Raw genomic sequence first — 20863 nt, forward strand, 5'->3', positions numbered from 1 at the left:
TCTCTAAATTGATACTTTTTATGTGACTCAATCCAATAAAAAAAAAAGGATCATACTGTTAGTGCCTTCACTAGCTAGATCCTAGTGCATATCACAAATAAAATACCTAACTCACTACGATCGATATCAAAATTTTGTAAGCATGTCGACAAGAGAAACAAAACCTAGCTCCAAAATAAATAAAAGAGTAATGATTAATTGATTATAACATTTCGCAAAAAAGAAACAAAAGTATAATGATTATTTATTGATACTGATAGTGATATCAGTGAGTAAGTGAGAGTGATAATAATAGTGATAGTGATATCAGTGAGGGTGAGAGCGAGACTTCAAAAATGTTCTTCGGATGAGACAGCTAAAGAGGCCCAAAAGTAGTTAGAGAGACGAATGTGCTTTGTTTTATTCTTAATATAATATAATGTCGATGATCTCTACGTTATCGCGTGGCCATTTATCATTGGTTAGGTATTGCCGACACCAACATTCCACAGCCCATTCCATATCTAAAATCTTACTTGGCTAATTTATTTAAAATGTTGGTTTTTAGATTTGTCACAAAATAGTTAATTGTATAATCGGTCAAGTCAATTCAATCCAATTCAATAAATCTCATCTCACTCATATACTACAATATTTCGTCGACATTGAGGGTTTTATTTTATGAGTTTCAAGTAATTAACAAATTATCGTCCAATCGGTAACCAAACTTATATAAATTTTAATGCTAATAGTTTAAGCGTATAAACCTAAACAAATTCTTCGTTATTAAGTGTTTGTACCAAGGTATAAGGATTGATTTCATTTACAACAGGTTTTTAGTGTCAACAGTTCTTATGGTTACACTTTGTTTTGGGGCCAACTTCTTGATATTATATCTAAAACAGTTTGCACAATATATATAAATCTAAAAACCCGTAAAATGTCACATGTTGGGTGTTTTGACGCACTTGAAGTTTTTCAGTTTTCTTTTTTAAAAGTTTATCATTGGTTTTTACTCCAAAAGTTATATTTTTCGTTCTCCTAAAGTTATTTGATTTTGAATTTTGATTCTTAGCGGCACACCGTCCGTCATATATTTCAATACATTTAAGGCGTCTTTGCTAGATAATAAGATAGGAAACTATAATTGATGCTACAAAATAGAAAAACGTTGACATTAGAGAATCAAAAATGGTAAACAAATTAGTAATTTTTTTTTCTTTTTCAATTGTGATTCGACCAAATATTCTGATCTTATATAAATAGCATATCATCGATTAAAATAACATGATATTTATTAAAAAACGTGAGCATGATCCATGTTATTTAAGAAAACATACACATTCGTTTTAAAGGTTGTTTTACATATACATTATCAGTACTGTATATTACTAGTACTCATACATTTAACACAAATTATGAAAACAACAGTGAAAAACAATTCACTCAATTTCGATTAGAATTTTTTTCCGTTATTCTTTTTTTTCTTCGAAAACAGAAGTGCATTGTTTTTTTCAATATTAATAAATTTAAAATTTTGTTTCTTTTAATATTGGACCAAATTTTAAAATTTGATCCAATCGGTCTGGTCTAATTTAAGCATTAAGTCCATTACTAGAGAAGTTCGACTTTTGGCAAGCAAACCGCTGCCAAATTGAGTAAGTGAATGCTTAGATGCAAATAGTATTAGAGCATGTCCAATGGTTAAGACCATGAGAGTCCCTAAAAAACTAAAAATTTATTTATAATTTACTTTTTTAATATAGATAGACCAGTAATAAAAGTACATGTGTTATTTTGTTTGAGCTCGTCTCTTAATGAAGGATTTTAAGAGTTTCTCTCTCCTATCTCTTCTAACTTTAATTATTTTTTACTTTTTTTATTCTTAGGGCCTCAATTAAAAGCCCTTGGTTGGGGATGGTCTTATTACATCTGACTTTTCAAATTTGTTTTTCTTTAATTTGGTGAGCTAATAAAAATAATAGGACAAAAATGAATAAAATATATAAAATATTTAAGAGGAGGCTTAAGCGAAAGACGAGGAAAGAATGGTCCATTTACCCAGTATGACATCATACTAGATATAACCCAAACTTTAACATCGGTTTATATGCCCATTAAATCAAAATTCTATTCCTAATTCCCCTCCAATTGAAAATTAGATAGCTTAATGTTCCCAAATCAATAGTTCGAAAGCTAAAATTCCACGAAACTGGGTTTAATCGGTTTACACACCAATACCAAATAGAAAATCACACAAATTAAATATAACCAAAATTAAACCAGCCTAATTGAAACACCCGACCCAATCTAAAAATCCCACCATAAGCCACCCAATTTATTCTTCTTCTTCATCGAACTATCTAAAAACCCAACAATGACAAGAACATTGAAGAAGTAACAACAATTGAACATATTACTCTAATCAGTCACCCAATTTCTTAAACTTCTTCTCCTAACATAACATAAACTCACGAGTCACGATTCATAAAATTCGTTTGTGCCATTTGCTATTTAATTAATCTCTGTTCTATCGACATGAGTGACAACAAGCAAAACGATACGGTAAGACTTGTATAAATGATAGTCATTTAAAAGATTTTTGGTGTGTTTTAATTATATGTTGTGGAGATTAAATTGTACGGTTTATATATTTACGATTAAATTAAAAAAAAATGTATTGTATAAGTCATTTTACGTCGCTATTTAGTACTTTCAAGAGTTTCTCGATCGGGATATTCTCTGTTGCTTATTCTAAAAAAATAAAAATATATTTAGGACACAAACACGTGGTTTTTCATAGCATTGAGAAATTATAATAAATGCATGATCAAGTAGTTCATAGAGTCACCATGGACTTTCGCAAAGACAGATCGAACATTTATTTTCCAAGTTAGATATTCGTTGGCCCATTGAAATCTTTATATTTGGGAAAATAAATGGGAATATTTTTGCACTTAATTCAGTTTAGTTGAACGGCATGAAGTGTACAACTATTTTAATAAATCTTGATCATATATAGTATACTTATTATCAAATTTGTTATTAATACGATCACCCAATTTATATTTTTGAAATCATCGTAATTAAATATTATGCAAATAACGCTAATTAAAGACAGGAGAAAAATAAAGAAAAACCACGTCTCAACACATATCGATTAAACATAAATTTATAAATTCTTCTCTTAAAACCACACATGTTATTATTGTTGTGCATCAACCCTAAATATTATTTCATTATTTCTCTAACAGTATACGACTCCTTTAATAATTTGCTTCCATCTACAGAAGATTGGACAGCGACACATGAAATTTTATATCTATATATAGAGGGTCAGGTTTTTTGCTCTTACATCAATATAAAGCAAAATATAAGAATCGTATAGAAAACAATCACTTGTCAAATTTTAATTATTTCTTATCATGTACTATAGCTTTACATGGCTTCTCAACCTCCCTTTAAGACAAATTTCTGCTCGATTTTCGGAAGCTCATTTCCAAATTCAACTAGTGAGAGCAATACAAACACATCAACTATCCAAACCTCAGGCATAAAGCTTCCTGTGATCGATCTCAGCCATCTAACTAGTGGTGAGGAGGTCAAACGCAAAAGATGTGTGAAACAAATGGTTGCAGCTGCGAAAGAGTGGGGATTTTTTCAAATTGTGAACCATGGAATTCCCAAAGACGTCTTTGAGATGATGCTCCTCGAAGAGAAGAAACTCTTTGACCAACCTTTTTCTGTGAAAGTCAGAGAACGTTTTTCGGACTTATCGAAGAATAGTTACCGTTGGGGAAACCCTAGCGCCACTTCTCCCGCTCAGTACTCCGTTTCGGAAGCGTTTCACATCATTCTTTCAGAGGTTTCAAGGATTTCTGATGATCGCAACAACCTCAGGTTTTTTAATTATAGGATTTTTATCTTTATTGATTGAATTCTGTCTCATGAAACCCTAATTCTTGAATTGTCGTAGTTGTTTCTTTTAATTATAATTGACTCAACTGATATCGTTTCAGGGAAAAGTTCTTAGCCAGTCATACTCGTTTTCCCTTCAGTTTCATCAATCATAATTTTCTAGATATCTTTTATGAAATTCTTGCGAGTATATAGATTTTAAATATTTGGAGTGAAATTTGGTTTTGCTGAAGATTTCAATTTTTGGAATGAAATTGTTATGGGTCTTTGGAAGATCAAGCAAGGTTCACATGCTTGTAATATAGTAGTATTATAGAAACACTTATAAATCTTTTATGTTTAAGGAAAACTTTCATACAGTTCATATATAGAGATATATTGTAGTTATACATACAAAATAAAAAAAAATACAAGATCATAAATCATTATATACTATATATAGATAGATGAGTAACCGTTACATAATTAATTTCTATTTTCTTTTTACAGAACAATCGTTGAAACGTATGTGCAAGAGATAGCTCGAGTGGCACAAATGATATGTGAAATACTGGGGAAACAAGTGAACGTGAGTTCGGAGTATTTCGAAAACATTTTTGAGCTTGAAAACAGTTTTCTAAGGCTCAATAAGTACCATCCTAGTGTTTTTGGTTCTGAAGTGTTTGGTTTGGTTCCTCATACCGATACAAGTTTTCTCACTATACTCTCTCAAGATCAAATCGGAGGGTTAGAATTGGAAAATAATGGACAATGGATCAGCGTAAAACCTTGCTTGGAAGCCCTTACAGTCAACATTGGGGATATGTTTCAGGTAATTACTTCTACCCTTTGATTTTCAACGTTCAAGTCCATTAAGGTTAGCTATTGCCCTGTATCATTTTTCAACAGCGAACTATTAATTAGTTCTATGATTCTAAAGCGTATATGACTTAGAATAAAGCAAATCCTAAAACTTCAGTAGAAGTTTTTCTGGTATATTATTTTATATATATAGGTAAAATGTCACGAGAGATAATGTTAATTAATACAAAAATGTTAAGAAACATATGCTTAATTAGGCGCCACAAAAAAAAAATTGTGTTATCAATTGTTTCTGTTGTTCAATAAAATTCTGAATATAGTTATGAAGTAATTGTATAAATCCTTTATTTTATCGAATTGGTTTCTCTATGAACTATATTGGTCATAAGTTCAGGGGAAACCCTAGAAAATTATCAAGGGCCAAGCTTTTGCATGAGCTTCGATCTGGTGCCTAACATATATTAGATAAGATCTACTGATTTAAATTTTAATATATATTGCTAATCATTCTCAAAGAACTTCTTTGATTTTATTTATAAGAAAGAGATGACAGTTGAAACCAACCTATATTACAACTCAAATTAACGCTAATGTCTTTGATAGACAAATATATAAATCGTATATATATATTTTGCAAGCTAATTATTTTCATGTATGCTATAGGCACTGAGTAATGGAGTGTACCAAAGCGTGAGACATAGAGTGATTTCTCCAGCAAATATCGAGAGGATGTCAATAGCTTTCTTCGTATGTCCTTATCTCGAAACTGAGATCGATTGCTTTGGGTATCCAAAGAAGTATAGAAGATTCAGTTTCAGAGAGTACAAAGAGCAGAGTGAACATGATGTTAAAGAAACTGGTGATAAGGTAGGCTTGTCCAGGTTTCTCATTTGATCCATCTCTTTGAACTTTGACCTTTAGTGGAGAGGTCAAAACTAATGTTGTCTTATTTTGGCAATTCCTCAAACTCAATTTAACACCTATGTTTAAGGCAAGGTCTAATAAAAATCGATGTAACAAAAAATGTTTTATATCAATATATTTTCTTAATTATTTCTATCGCACATTTTCTTTACTAATATATAATACTTTTTCCTTTTACTTTTTTAAGTTATGATAAATCATTCGAGTTTATGATCAATTATGAAAACTGATGAGGATATAATAGCACGTAAAAAGAAAAGAAATGTAGGAATTTGGAAAAAATGGTTTACAAAAAAACAACAACATTTATTATATTACATATATATATATATATATATATATATATTATCTTTTGGAACTCCAAAAATAGAGAAATGAATCATCACCATAATTCTTTCAATCATTTTGTCATTTTGCAAATGAATGACAAAATAAAATAAAAATACCAATTCTACAAAAAAAAAAAAAAAATTGTTTTTCCAATTCTACAAATTATATTTTCCTTTTTAAATGGTTTAGACCAATTTATTTTATAGCTTCTTTATTTATTTAGTTTTTGGCGATTCTGTATAACAATCAGAGCCTTGATTAGAAAATATTTTTACAATTTTGCCAAAAAGAACTTAACCAGGGCTTTCACTGCCTTTCATCGCCTTACAAATTACAATGGTTAATAAGTAAATATTAACTCTGCTCATTTTATCCTGAAATAAGAATGGTAGCCAAGAATTAGTAAACACGCCCTATATAACTAGGGGTTCCAAGGTAGGCACAAGGCAACATCAAATATTTGGTAGTTGCTGTAAAATATTTCAGATTACCCTTCCAACTTTTGGATGATATTCAATTATTCATAAGATTTGACCCTATAATATATTTCAGGCTGTAAACGAAATATGTAATCATTTCAAAGCACACATATATGTTCTAAAATCACAAAGCTCAGAGAAAAACTTAAGAATATAGAAGAGAACCAAGTATGATCTTCCACAAAATCATCAGATTGTCGCCGAGAAAAAAGCTCTGATCGTTCTGTTTCCCTCCTTCACCGAAAAAACTATCTCTTCATGTCTTGTGTCAATAGACCCAAAACATTCAGATTGTTTCGTTTCGTTCAAAATTTAAATACTGAAATCATTGAAACCGGCTAGAAAGGATTAACTAGACTAGTTGAATAAACTAAAAATTAGGAAAACTATGTGACTCTCAATCTCTCATGGTGAAGAGAAAGATCCTTACCGTAAATTTTTTATTCTTACAGAATTGTTATATAACTATTGTCCTCAAATATCTTAAAAAAATAATAATGAAGATTTTATTATTAAAAATAATATTCTACCACATAAAAAGTTATCCGAACTTGCACTAGTTACATCATCTCTAATGCATATCTAGTTACATCATCTCTAATGCATATCTCTATTTTTTCTATTATTTTATAGGAAACTCTATTTTAAAGGATTTATCAATATAAATCTTGTACTCATGATTAAATTTGTGTAAATCAAGAAAACTGTTAATTTCTGTAATATTTCAAAGATAAATCATTTACATATAACATAAAGCACATATGTGAAAAGTGACAAGTTCAATAAATTTATATAAAAGTTTAAAATTAAAACAGAACACCTTGACAAAAAAAGAACAGTTCCATGAAACTATTAATAGCTACACTATTTTAAAAATTAATATTTTTATAGTATGTAACACAAGTAATTTAACTAGTAGAAATGTGAAAATGGCACATTCATATAAAATCTACAAAAAAAGCTTTTAAATTTAAAGAGAGCAAATCAATAAAGTTTTTATTTTCTACAGTAATTTAAATTGAATCCCTTATACAATAAAGTACGTGTCAATAGAAATGTGAAAATGGCAAGTTCAATATAAGTTTTTATACATGTACTTTAAATTTTCTAAAAGAGCAAATCAATGAAACTTTTTAAGATAAATCCTTAATAAGATAAAGAACAGTCACTCGACGGTCTTGACCAATAAAAATGAGTTCATTGGCAAATCCATTTAAAATTTAACAGAAATGAATTTGGAATTATAAAATTATTATATTTGAAAAACTAGATATTTGGGATTTGGAACATCCACCAAACTTACTTTCTCGAGTAGAGTATAACAGTTTCAAGTTGTGAAAACATGTACAAGCTTTAGGGGAACTCGAAGGTCTTACAATTCATCTCAATTCTCAGCTCTCTCTCAAAGAGCGAGCAACTACAATATTAACCAAAGTTTTGATGTCTCTATTTGTACAAAGAAGATTCATCTTGAGCTGATGTAGTCTACTCTAAACGCTTGATCTTTTGCTAATAAATAGTACAAACTTCCAAAAAGTTCTACCTATGGAATCAGTTCATACCTGATTACCTGAATGTTTTCACCTCCGTCCAAAGAGATCGTGAATATACCGAGTTTCATGAATATTATTTAGTGTAAGGGTACATCTATAATACCATGTTGCTATAGCAGCTTTAGCGAGCTCGTTGTACCCACCAAAGCAAGTGCATCGTGCCATAAAAGAATTCTCGACTTAGTCATCAATTGTGTATATCTTATCTCACTTTCCATGTTCACATGATCAAACGGTTAAGCTCAACTTGGAATCTAATTGTAACGCCCGTGAACCGGAAAATCGGTTAAGATTTGCTTTTAAATCATCCGGTTTAATTAGTTGGGTTAATTTGAAACCCTAGAGTGTGCCTATGAAAGAAGGAAACTCGAAATTAGGGCTTTAGTTAGCCACTTTTCGTTTTATAAAGGAGAAAAAAAGAGAAAAGGATAAGGAGCAGAATTGTTAGGGTTTGGGAGAAATCAGTTTTGTCATATCAAATCGTGGTAAAAGGTAACGACATTTAGTAGAGTTATTCCCAAGTCCTTTATCGTTATTCTCCAGTTTACAGAAATGGATTTGAATTAAAATTGGTTGAGTTATTCGCAGTTTCGTGAGACACGTTTTCTCAGACGCGAATTAGGACCAGCGGAGATTGAAACTGAGATCGTGGTCTCGTCTGTTTTCCGATCGGCACGATATTTTGTGGATAGCTTGGTGACGTCTGCAGCTAGAATTTCACCGGAGCGATTGAATAGTTAACGGTTAGCTTGTATTTTAGGGTTTTGTCTTTGAGACTGCTTGTTTCTGGTTTTTCCTGTCCAGTTTGCTTCAAGGTTGCTTTTGGTTGTGGACTTGTTGTAGGACGTTTCTGGACTGTTTCAGACGCAAGGAGAGTCTCTCCTGGGTTTAATTGCTATTAGAATCAATTTGTTAAGGTGAGTGCGTGACCATGAGCTTATCTGAGCGATTGGGTTGTGTGATTTGTTTTGTGTGATGATATGTAGGTGTGGTGAATGTGTTTTAGGTGAATTGTTCAATGACTGGTCGTGTGAATGTGTTTAGGTGAATTGTTTTATGATAATATTTACGCATCTCATTGTGTTGTTGATGCAGGTAAAGATAAAGTGTGATCGTGGAATCATGGCAAGGAAAAGAGGATGATTTAGTAACTCGTTTGTTTTATTTTTGGTGTTTTTGGTTATTGGAACCCGGTTAGGATTGTCAGTTATTCTTGGTTTTGTTGGTCGAATTATTTATTTATTCATAAAATAATATTTTTGTCTTGCGGTTTAATTATTATGTTATTGGTTGGTTTAATTAGATATTTATGGGAATATTTAATTATATTTTTTTTTAAAAATGGGTAGGGTTGTTTCACTAATAATCTGTTTAACAATGTATGACTGTATGTCATGTACTTTTTTTAAGAACCCATTTGTTTCACACAATCAATGAGATGTCAATATTTATACTTTACATAAGTTTTGTTTTATATTCTACCATGCATTAAAAATTTACTTTTATTCTAAAACTCATTAACACATTAACATTTTGAAGAATGATCATTTTAAATTTTGTATCTGTTAAAATTTGAAAACTTGAATTATATTATTACTACTAATAAAATGTTTATAATATTATTTTAACATCTTATTTATTTTAAATAATTCATTTTTATTTATTTAATATTTCTATTAATTATAAGTAACATATATATGAATTAAATGAATGTTTTTAGTTTATTTAATTGTGAAGTAAATAGTGTTGCTTAGGTGAACACCCTAGACGAAGAGAGAACTAACTCTCTAATCATATGTATTTAGATTTCTAAAACAAAATTCATCACACTAAGCAGATTCGGAACTAATTGTATTTTAATTCAAAAAACATTTAGTTGATAGATTCACAATCAAATTGATTTTTAAAAATAGATCTCAATAAATCTAAAGAAACAAATGAATCATCAAAATAGATCTTTTTATTTGTTCCTAATTTTTAGTTTAATCAAAACCGGTCTGGTTGATGCTTTCAAACCGGTTGTGATGATTTCGGTATTTAAACAATCTGAAAATGTTTTGGCAAGAGAGGGGAAACGAACGATCCGAGCTTTTTTTTCCGGCGGCAATTGGGAGATTTTGTGGAAGATCATAGTTGGTTCTCTTCTCGATTCTTAGGGGTTTTAGAGACTTGGTGCTCTTGATTTCGAGTGATCATACAGTATTACAAGGCATGGACAAATCGAGTGGTTTGGATTTCATCAACCAGATGTTCCCAGTAGGTAACTTAATTTGTTTTTTCTTCGAGTTTAAGTAACAGTAGCCGAACATTTTGATCACGATTATCGCTAGATTGGATTTTTTCAAATGCGTGTTTTCGATTACAGAAGCTTCTCTATCTTGTGTTGAGTCTTTTATGCAAAAGATTTGTGACGAGATTCGGCGAGTTGATGCTACCATTTTAGCTGTTGTTAGTCAACAGGGTAACTCCGGAACTAGAGCTAAAGAAAATCTTAATGATGCCATATGTGCTGCGGAGGTTAGTCTGTCATTGGTTGATTTGTATTGTCAAGATGCCATTTTCTTCTTTTGTTTCTCTTCACAGTTTGTCATTTTAACACAGGAACTCTCTCATAAGATACAAGAGATAAAATCAAAAGCCGAACAAACCGAAGCAATGGTCCAAGACATATGCAGCGACATTAAAAAGTTAGATTTTGCAAAGAAGAACATAACCACGGCGGTCACTGCTCTTAGTCGCCTCACAATGTTAGGTAAGTTATCAATAATTTACTCTGGTCAAGCTATCCTGAAATAGGCAAGAGTATTGAAATCAAAATAGGGGTTACGTAACATGATGTTGCTGGTTAGCCTCTTAGTGAATTTTATTTTATTATTTATGTAGTAACCAAAATGTATGGCATGAACTTAGTTAAAGTTGACCAAGTACACCCTTCATATGCTCATTAATGAGACTCGCTGCAATGTTTTGGCAGTGTCTGCTGTTCAACAGCTTCAGGTGATGACGTCAAAAAGGCAATACAAGGAGGCAGCTACGCAGCTGGAGGTATCTTTTCTTGATTCAGTTTAAGTTGGTTGTAGTTCAACTTTATTTAGCTTTTATGGTCACCATGAGAGCCCAATGCAGTTCTTTGTCATTCTGAAAATCAATTCTAATGCTAGGTTATCTAGGTGAACTACCTAGCAGATTACTCTCCCAAATGTTTTGATGATATTCATAAGATTTGACTCTATAATAAATTTCAGGCGATAAACGAACTATGTAATCATTTCAAAGCATACATGGATCTTCCTAAAATTATGGAGCTCAGAGAAAAACTTAAGAATATAAAACAAATTTTAAAGTTCCATGTATTTTCTGATTTTTCCAGGTACTTCCTTTCATAAATAAAAATAAATTTCTTTGTCTTCAACCTCAAGAAGATTTGTTTTGAAGAATTTTGAAATTTCTGTATCATAAATCGATTTTTCATGCTTGTTGGCTGCTCTCTTTTTGTTAGAATAGTACTTGCATAATCATTTAGGCTATGCTTCTTTCTGGTAGTAAAATCAAGGTTTTTTCAAGATTTTCGTTTAATTCTCATCTCCCCTTCTCCCATCCTCTATGCCTAAATCTACTTGTTCCTAAACAAACTCTACTGTTGTGATCTCTCAGCTTAGGTACTGGGACAGAGACAGAGGAATTGTTTTTGCTAAAGAAGTTATCTGATTCTTGCTTGGTTGTTGATGCTCTGGAGCCATCTGTGAGGGAAGAGTTGATAAACAACTTTTGCAGCAGGGAGCTAACCTCATATGAACAAATTTATGTAGGAGCTGGTATGTCTGACTTAATGCCCTCTGTATCACTGGCACTGTAAGTGCGTTTCTATGTGTCTAAGTGGTTAACCGTTTGCAGAACTGAAAACGTTGGATGAAATAGAGCTGATATACAATCAGCTAAGTTGTCTAATCCGCAAAAATCAAGGAAAGTGGACGATTTTTCCTGCTTCATGGCATGTGCCTTATAGACTATGCATCCAGTTGAGCAGGAAAACAAGGTAATGCCTCCTGTTTTTTTTTCATGAACACTATCTTGCCTCTGGTTAATTTTTGTAGTTCATATTTTTCTCCATTTTTCCTCTTGGAGTTCTCAAGAAATTTATGACATTCACCTTTCTTTTGGTTTGTATCTTTTTTGCTGGTTTTAGTTCATTTTGCTGTGAAAAATCGAGTCGGCATTAAATGTTAATCATCACCTAACATTGTGCATCCTTCTTACCCGTCCTGTTTTTCAATTATTTTTTTCCAGGGTGCAAGTAGAATCTATTCTGGTCAACCTGAAAGAGAAGTCAGATGTAGAAAAATTGCTTCTGGTCAGGCATTCTTTACCCTAACTTGAAAATTTCAATATATTTATCAGATGGATTATATTTTTATGAGAGCATTGTTTTACTTCTCAAGGAAATTTCTGATGATTAGAAATTCTTATTTCCTGTTTCTTTTTATCACAATGACGTTGTATTTCCGGAAATTGTGAAATTTCTCAGGTTTCTATTAAATTTTGATATCATTGAATGATCAGGAACTGAAAAGGACGCTAGAGTTTGAAAGGGAACTTGAAATGAAATTTGGTGGTGGTGGGAGTATCGGAGATGACATAATTGGTGGAGGGGGAAATAATAGTCAGAAAGTGGGATTTGTATTGACATTGCTTCTTCTTTTTCGGTTCTACTAATATTATGACACTCAGTGACCACTTGAGCCATTGCTCACTAGTTACTTGACCTGGCAGTTTAACTTCCGTGGAATGATATCTTCTTGCTTCGAGCCTCATTTAACCATATATATTGAGAAGGAAGAGATGGAACTTATGCAACTCCTGGAGAAAGTTGTGCAGGTAATTTAATTTTTTTGCTTAACGTTTACGCCCAAGGTTACTAATTTTCTTTTTCTTTCTGTCAGGAGGAAACATGGGATATTGAGGAGGAACTAGGCTGTCATTCTGAAAATTCTGTTTACCTAGTTTAATTTGGTCTAACATCGCGTCCTAATTCCCTGTATTCAAGTAGCATTAATATGGTGGTTTTAGTTATTGTTGGCCATCACATATTTTTCTTTCAGCTTTTCTGGATTTGCCATTGTTAAAGTAACTATGTTTTATTTTCGATATATTTACGAGTAAGTTAATTTCATGCTAGGATTATCCATCTCATGCTTTGTAGAAAAAAAACCTATATAGCTCGTTGAGATCTCTCTCCCATGTTATGTTTCTGAGTTCTTTTTCAGATGCTATAGAGTATGAACTATCCGTCATTTGGTTTCACAGATGTTGCTAGATGCGCATGATATGAAGATGATTCTTTTAAAAGTTCCATCTCTTGCCAGACAGGTTAGCTCATCTGTGTAAACTGTTGTGCCTCTGCTGGTGACTCTGTATTTAAGATTTAAGATTGTTTATTGTTGTTAAGCCTGAAGCATCGGCTTTACTAGTCAAAGTTATAGAGTATTTATGATACTATTTAAAACCAAATCTGCTCAGTTTTTTCTTTGAGTTTTGGTTTATCTCAATGATATGATTGCAGACTGCAACTGCGAGCTATGTCAAACTTGTGAACCATCAAATGAAAAGAGCTGAAGCAGTCCTAAAGGTATTCGCCTGAGCACCATTTATAAATTTTTTCTTTTAGAGCTTCTCTGTTCTCATAAAACTATCATATAGGTCATAGCATCCCCAATCGTCACAGTGATAGACACTTATCGTGCACTGTTTCCAGAAGAAACACCAATGGAGTTTCAACGCATCTTGGTACTTAAGGTAATTTTAGCATTCTTAATCCAATTTAGAACAAAAAGATCACTCGCAATCCAATCTGCAACTAGTCGTGAAACATGTTCTATTGTTGCTACAGGGTCTTACGAAAGCTGAGCAGCAGAGTATACTTGATGATTTCAACAATCATAGCTCAAGAATCACACAACTCTCGGTTGCAGCGAAAACGCCAGAAGCACATGCACTGCCACTTGCACTCACTAATGTGGCTCCAGCTGTCCGGTTTAAAGCAAACAGTGAGGAAGTGTTAACCAGAGCAGCTTCAGCTGCAACCACTAGCTTCATGAAGTTATATGCTCTTACTGGAGCTGCCAAAGACCGTCCCTTCAGGAAACTCTTCAATCCATGAATTTGTAAATTTTACAGAGCATCCTTTTTTATTTTAATCAGCTATTTTCAAAGCAACCGATCTGAAAGATAGAACTATGTTTTTTTTTTTTTTTTTTTTGTATATATGGAACTATGTTTTTTTCTTTTGTAAGAAATTCAACAGACAAACAGAATGTTTTTGTAATCAATTAAACGGATATGCATAGACATTGAGATAGACAATCCCTGACTCAACAATAATAAACACAGATTTGAGAAACATATTAATTTTACCATGAATAAACCAAGTGTTTACTTAACACAAGCTGACATGTTTTTGAACCTCTGGCCACACATTCTAACTTCTTTCAACATCCCATGCTTCTCTGTAGATTCTGTGTAGAATGTCGCCTTTCTTAGACCACTCGCGTTTGCTAGGATGTACTTTGCAGCTTCTCTCTCTTGCGCTGTGTCGTTGTATTGTCTCCATTCCAAGATCTCCAGATGAGATGATAAACTTTTAGGAATCAAATCTGGTTGGTTCCCCATCAGATTTTTAGTGTCCTTGACACAGTGCTTATGATACTACAAGACAGAAACATAAATTGTGTCAGTTTTAGGCTTACAAGAACGTGGAACCACAATAGATGCAACAACAAAAAAGTAGTAACGGATTACAAGGAGGAACCACATACCAGTTTGAGCTGGAGAACTCGAAGTCTCGGAGCATAGTTGAGTATACGGGTAAGTAGATTCCACTGCTCCGCAGAACATAAACATAGCTCTAGATGGTCAAGAAAGATGAAGGAAAACACCGCAGGACGATATGTAGTCTGCAATTCAAGCAAAACACAAAGAGTATGGATTACAGTGACACCATGCACTAAAACATGTTAGATATTTGACAAACAATAATTAAAAACATGTGAAGTGACAGAGCACAGAGAAAGATATTGGGTTGAGCCAAGAGGTGCTAGAAACTTGTAAGGGTTGTCAAAAACAACATTGACACTCGCTTTGACTAGTTCGGGCATGTTTTCAAACTGTAATAGTTGCTGAAGTTGTCCCTAATGCTAAAGCACCTCAAAGAAGGGGTATTTATCACAAATCCATGAACACCTTTAGGCCGAGATTTCCCAGAAGTATTATCGATAGATAATATCCTCAGCGTAGGCACATCGATAGTAAATATCATAACATTGGTAAGGGAGCTTCGTTTCACTACCAACTCTTCAAGAATGGGGCATATGCTTAAAAAAAAATTTCACAGATTCGTCCCCCGAGAACTTGACCGATAAAAGGTGGAGACGTTTGAGGCAAGGCAAATGAACATCAGGTGGAGGATCCATCAAACTTACTTTGTCGAGTATAACAGTTTCAAGTTGTGAAAACATGTAAAAGCTTTTGGGCAACTCGAAGTTCTTACAAATCATCTCAATTCTCAGCTCTCTCATAGAGCGAGCAACTGCCATATTAACCAATGATTGGATGTCTTTATTCGTAGCAGATGGATTAATCTTGAGCTGCAGGCTCTCTACGCTTGATGTTCTATTAATAAATCGCGCAAATTTCCAGTAAGTTCTACTTAAGGATTCACCTTCATACCTGAATGTCTTCACATCCTTCCAAAGAGATCGCCACCGTTTTGACAAGACACCAGTGGCTACGACATCTTTACTAGGAAGTAAAGATAATATCTTCAACAACACTTTATCTGGAAACTCGCTGATTGTCCGAATCTTCTTCTCCATGTTTTCCTGGTAAATTTTGTTGTTAGTTTCCATATACTCAGAATCATACACAGTTAGTGAAAAGTTCTTGTTCGCCATTTTGCTCTCTATTTCGGATGGCAACCTTAAGACTATAATTGTTTCTTTTGTAGTGTTTTGGATCATCAATGTAAATCTTGTACTCATCATTAGATTTCTCTAAATAATATATAATACTGTCCATTTCTGTAATATTTTCAAGATAAATCCTTTACATATAAGATAAAGCACAAATGTGAAAAGTGGCAAGTTTGTATAAAATTATATAAAAGGTTTAAAATTAAAACAGAACAATTCCTTGAGAAAAAAATAGAATAGCTATATTACTTTTAAAAATTTAATATTTTATAGGATATAATTACAAGCAATATAACTAGTAGAAATGTGAAAAGTGGCACATTCCTATAAAATCTACAAAAAAAACTTTTAAATGTTAAGAGAGCAAATTAATAAACTTTTTATTTGCTACAGTAATTTAAATTATATCCCTTATACAATAAAGTACATGTCCTATAACCAATAGAAATGTGAAAATGGCAAGTTCAATATATTTTTTAAAAGAAATGAACTCGGGATTATCAAATTATAATATAGAAAAAAGCAGATATTTGGGATTAGGGATAATGATCTAATTGACTCAAGTTCTTTTCTGAAACAAATTAAAACCTAAAATATCGAGCGAGAAATTGGTGAATTGAAATGTTCAGTTAGAAGAAAATGACAAGACTACCCTTATATTGTTGAAACCAACGAATCATTGCAAGACGTACGTAGGAATTGAGAAAGTTGTAAAAGCGAAAGAAGAGGAGATGACAAAGTGACCAATCTTTTTTCTCTCTCTCTCGGCGACGACGGTGACGTCAAAGCGCCGCCGGAGACAAAATAAAAAAAAACACTAAAAGAAAACGTTGATGTTAATGACGAGTTGACTCATGGGTTGTTGTCAATCGTCATTCTTGAAACCGTCGTCATTGCATGACAAGAAAATCACCTCCGACGATTTATCCGGCCGCCGTGGAAAAGGAGCCAAACGTGGTAATCGCCACCGTCATGCTAACATTAATGAAGGCAGGGGATGGCATTTTTCCGACGTGCCAGACTTCTCCGAGTTCTCGGCATCGGTTCTTCGTGACGCTACAAATAATTTCAACAAAAACGCTGTCGTATCAGTTTGTTCTGATCAAGAACCAAACCTTGTTTACCAAGGCTGCATTAGGAGCGACAAAGATAAACGTCTTATTGCCGTTAAAAAATTCTCCAAAACAACATGGCCTGATCCTAAACAATTCGCTGTATGTGTTTGAAATTATTCATATCGCAAATTCTTGTATCCAAGAGGTTATACTAATTGTTCTCCTATGCAGACAGAAGCTCGGGCTATCGGCAGTTTGAGGCATGTAAGACTAGTGAATTTGATAGGTTATTGTTGTGAAGGAGATGAAAGGTTGCTTGTATCGGAGTACATGCCTAATGAAAGCCTAACCAAACATCTATTTCATTGTATGGTATCCCAAAACCTACCTTCTTTTGTTTGCTTGGGGTACAAGTACTTGAGTTTTTTTGCATTTCTTGCCTCGAATTACAGGGGAGAAACAAACCATGGAATGGGCTATGCGATTGAGAGTTGCACTTTATGTAGCTGAAGCTTTAGAATATTGTAGGCAGAGTGGACTCAAATTGTACCATGATCTCAATACTTGTCGGGTTCTCTTTGATGAGGTAATTCCATTGCACAAAAGTTAATGGTTTTTACAAAAAAAAATCATCGAAGGTTTTTTATCTTTGGTGTTGATGTTGTTTTGTCATGTCATGCAGAATGGAAGTCCTCGGCTTTCATGTTTTGGATGGATGAAAAATAGCAAAGATGGCAAGAACTTCAGCACAAATCTTGCTTATACACCGCCCGAATATCTTAGAAGTGGTAACGTCTTTGTTCTTCAGTACTCTTCTTTACGAAACTGATATGATCTTATTAGTCAACTTCTCATTAGTATATTCATCTTCCCATTTGTGCCAAAAAAAAATGAACAAGAAGAGAAAAATAATAAATCTAGAGATTGCTTGTCCAACAAGCACATACGAAACGTGTCTTCTATTTTGATGATTGATGAGTTATGGACTTCAATTATTAACTCTTCTGTATTGCCCTTAAAACGTTAATATATGAATGATGTGATAATGGTTCATTATAAGACTTTTGTGCCTTTTTGTGGCACATGATGTATATAAATATTGTAGGTACGTTAATTCCAGAGAGTGTTGTCTTCAGCTTTGGGACGTTTCTTTTGGATCTTCTTAGTGGGAAACACATTCCTCCAAGTCATGTGAGTGACAAAAATTCATCTAGTTACCTTGCAAATTGGTTTGGTTTCTATTTCCAAAATGACGTGTCTTTTATTGCACTCTCTTTATTCAGGCGGTTGGTACAATTCAAAAGCAAAACTTAAATGTCTTGATGGATTCACATTTAGAAGGAAACTATCCTGAGGAAGACGCAGCCATGGTGTTTGATTTGGCTTCCAAATGCCTTCACAATAACCCTAATGAACGGCCAGAAATTGGAGATATCATCTCAGTTATCACTACACTTCAACAAAAACTAGATGTTCCGTCCTATACTATGCTTGGAATTTCAAAACTTGAAAAGCTTGAAATGGAACACCCGAAATCTTTAATTTACGATGCATGTCACCAAATGGACCTTGCAGCTCTTCATCAAATTCTTGAAGCAATGGAGTACAAAGAAGATGAAGTTACTTGTGAGCTCTCTTTCCAGCAATGGGCTCAACAGATAAAAGATGTGTGCAACACTAGACAACAAGGCGATTCGGCTTTTCGGAACAAACATTTCGAATCTGCTATTGATAAATATACTCAGGCATGGCCAAAAACAAACAATCCATACTCACTTGAAAATTTTATCCACTTTTTTTCCTAATAATGTTTTTTTTTTTTTTTTTTTTTCAGTTCATAGAAATAGGAATCATGATCTCTCCCACTGTTTATGCACGAAGAAGCATGTGCTATCTCTTCTGCGACCAACCAGATGCAGCACTTCGAGACGCGATGCAAGCACAATGTGTCTATTCGGACTGGCCAACTGCATTTTACCTTCAGGCCGTGGCTCTTTCCAAACTGAATATGGTCGAAGATTCAGCTACCATGCTAAAAGAAGCCTTGATCTTGGAAGATAAGAGAGGCTCATAAGGTGGACACATTGCATTATACTACAAAGCATATTTGGATTAACTAACAGCAATGATGTCCATAGTGAATCGGGGATGTATATGAAAACAAATATACATTAGAAAATGTCTAAACTTTCAACACACATTATCTTAATTAGTATTTTTGAAGTATTTTTTGTATCAGGTGGGTTAAAAATTTATCTCTGACTTTTGGTATCCGACCCGGCACAAAATGTATTTCAAAATTTTACACCGAATTTTCTATAAATTGTTTTTGGGATTGGGTTATAAGTAACCGAACTCTTACACCGGATATCATATTTAACTGTTTAATTTTACCGGAAATTAATTTTAAATATATAATTGATATATCTAACATTAACAAAAATTTCTAATATTATAAACATTTGAAAAAATAAAAAATAAAAAGGGAAAGATTATAGTGCGGGACGGGTTTGAATCAATATTAATAAAAATAACAATATTATATTAACCGCCGCTTTAATAAGGTTAAATCTTTAATTTATTAATTTTTATCACCACCAATATTAGACATATCAAATAAGTCTTATTTAGATAAGATTGTCTAAAACTAAAAATGTCACGTTATATATACCGTTGCTTACTAGCAATTGTAAACAATAAAATATAAATATCTTAGAAAATAATAAAAATTTACAAACTTTTAGATATAATAAATAATCCATTAAATTTTATGAATCACTATTTTTAGAAAACAAATCTTGATGCCGTGTATTGTGGATTAAAATCTAGTTATGCTTATTTTTTGCTTATGTTTTTCTTATTTTTGTTAGTTTTTATTTTATTTTTTTCCTAGTTCACTAGTCAGAGAAATTAGAGAAATAAGGTGTGTTGAGACATAAAAAACAATGAGAGATTTGGTGTTGATTTAAGAATTTTTTTAACTTAATTTCTAAGAATTGTTTAACATTAAAACAAAATTATATGCATTAAAAACAAATTAAGTCACATTAGTTTGATAACTTACACTCAACTTTGCATTTTGCAACATATAAAACCTTTTGTTTATCTCTTTCGCACAATTTTATTTGTTTCTCTGTCTTTTATTTGAAATCTTGTGTAAAGACAATGTCTTCAAAGAGCCTTGCAGAAGTGAGTGGTGAAATGAACCTAAAGATTGAAGAACGTCCTGCTGAATAAGCAGTTGCTACGTCACTATCCTCAAGCTTATCCAGTAAATGGACGTCCAGTCGATGAAATTGCTCTTGTAGTGGCCATTGCGAACCTTGAATATGAGAAAAAAAAAAGTTGAAAAGGCTATCCTTAGAGATGGAAAACTCGATGGTACAAATGACTTCTTATATATTAAAAGAACCACAGTGATAGGTTAATCATGATTTCTTAATTATGTAAATACATAATTGAGAATTTTCTCTATCTCTAAACACTTATTAGATTGGTACGTGGAAACCCCACTATTGATACTTTTATTTCAAAATCTCTTATGTAAATAAATTATTTAGAAAGTGCTATGTTTTTCAGCACCTAAATGGTTTAAATGTAGCTAGTTGCTACTGCAAGAGTTTGACAACGATTAAATTGAAAATGACTAAAACAAATATAATTTCTAATTATACAAAGTAATAAAACAAATATTTATGTTATTATGATAAAATATAAACCAATTTAAATATAAGAATAAAAACATTTTATAAAATTTTACATAATAAATGTTTTTAAAGAATTTCATAGTTAAATGCGTATTACTTCATGCATTTGGTTCAGAAAAAATAGCATCAATTAATATGACAAATTACAAAAAA

The 20863-nt window shown here is 32.6% G+C and overlaps 4 protein-coding genes across 7 annotated transcripts; 3 read left to right on the plus strand and 1 right to left on the minus strand.

Moving 5' to 3' along the window:
* The first annotated feature begins 3345 nt into the window (after nt 1-3345).
* GA2OX7 (gibberellin 2-oxidase 7) lies at nt 3346-5711 on the plus strand. The gene is made up of 3 exons (NM_103976.2): nt 3346-3879; nt 4387-4708; nt 5362-5711. Exons 1-3 carry the CDS (start codon nt 3422-3424, stop codon nt 5590-5592), a joined length of 1011 nt encoding a protein of 336 aa, NP_175509.1. The 5' UTR covers nt 3346-3421; the 3' UTR covers nt 5593-5711.
* Nucleotides 5712-10014: 4303 nt separating this feature from the next.
* On the plus strand, nt 10015-14242 carry AT1G50970 (Membrane trafficking VPS53 family protein; the record flags this gene model as incomplete). Of its 3 annotated transcripts, NM_103977.2 has the most annotated exons (16): nt 10196-10244; nt 10350-10501; nt 10586-10736; nt 10959-11029; nt 11230-11354; nt 11639-11799; nt 11879-12020; nt 12272-12335; nt 12545-12652; nt 12755-12859; nt 12925-12984; nt 13289-13351; nt 13431-13457; nt 13545-13610; nt 13682-13777; nt 13872-14141. In NM_103977.2, 16 exons carry the CDS (start codon nt 10196-10198, stop codon nt 14139-14141), a joined length of 1710 nt encoding a protein of 569 aa, NP_175510.2. The 3 variants fall into 3 exon arrangements, with proteins under 3 accessions (NP_001323304.1, NP_001323305.1, NP_175510.2); NM_001333462.1 differs by lacking the exon at nt 13431-13457 and having other exon boundaries at nt 10051-10244; nt 10438-10501; nt 13872-14242; NM_001333461.1 differs by lacking the exons at nt 12925-12984; nt 13431-13457 and having other exon boundaries at nt 10015-10501; nt 13872-14242.
* A 171-nt stretch (nt 14243-14413) lies between these two features.
* Nucleotides 14414-15930, minus strand: AT1G50980 (F-box/RNI-like/FBD-like domains-containing protein; the record flags this gene model as incomplete). Its single annotated transcript, NM_103978.1, has 6 exons — nt 14414-14686; nt 14797-14934; nt 15025-15112; nt 15184-15312; nt 15389-15649; nt 15707-15930. 6 exons carry the CDS (start codon nt 15928-15930, stop codon nt 14414-14416), a joined length of 1113 nt encoding a protein of 370 aa, NP_175511.1.
* Nucleotides 15931-16550: 620 nt separating this feature from the next.
* Nucleotides 16551-19363, plus strand: BSK11 (kinase with tetratricopeptide repeat domain-containing protein). 2 transcript variants are annotated; one of them, NM_103979.3, is made up of 7 exons: nt 16551-17162; nt 17235-17370; nt 17456-17589; nt 17686-17791; nt 18109-18194; nt 18287-18748; nt 18838-19363. In NM_103979.3, exons 1-7 carry the CDS (start codon nt 16803-16805, stop codon nt 19075-19077), a joined length of 1524 nt encoding a protein of 507 aa, NP_175512.2. In that variant the 5' UTR covers nt 16551-16802; the 3' UTR covers nt 19078-19363. The 2 variants fall into 2 exon arrangements, with proteins under 2 accessions (NP_175512.2, NP_001320793.1); NM_001333463.1 differs by having other exon boundaries at nt 18124-18194.
* The last annotated feature ends 1500 nt before the right edge of the window (nt 19364-20863 follow it).

Source organism: Arabidopsis thaliana (assembly GCF_000001735.4).
Source record: "Arabidopsis thaliana chromosome 1 sequence".
In the NCBI taxonomy this organism is placed as follows: Eukaryota; Viridiplantae; Streptophyta; class Magnoliopsida; order Brassicales; family Brassicaceae; genus Arabidopsis; species Arabidopsis thaliana.

Coding starts and splice junctions, on each gene's coding strand:
- GA2OX7 (NM_103976.2), top strand. CDS start 3,422: ATGGCTTCTCAACCTCCCTTTAAGACAAATTTCTGCTCGATTTTCGGA. Junction 3,880..4,386: donor GATGATCGCAACAACCTCAG/GTTTTTTAATTA, acceptor TTCTTTTTACAG/AACAATCGTTGAAACGTATG. Junction 4,709..5,361: donor ACATTGGGGATATGTTTCAG/GTAATTACTTCT, acceptor TGTATGCTATAG/GCACTGAGTAATGGAGTGTA.
- BSK11 (NM_103979.3), top strand. CDS start 16,803: ATGGGTTGTTGTCAATCGTCATTCTTGAAACCGTCGTCATTGCATGAC. Junction 17,792..18,108: donor GCCCGAATATCTTAGAAGTG/GTAACGTCTTTG, acceptor TAAATATTGTAG/GTACGTTAATTCCAGAGAGT. Junction 18,749..18,837: donor CTATTGATAAATATACTCAG/GCATGGCCAAAA, acceptor TTTTTTTTTCAG/TTCATAGAAATAGGAATCAT.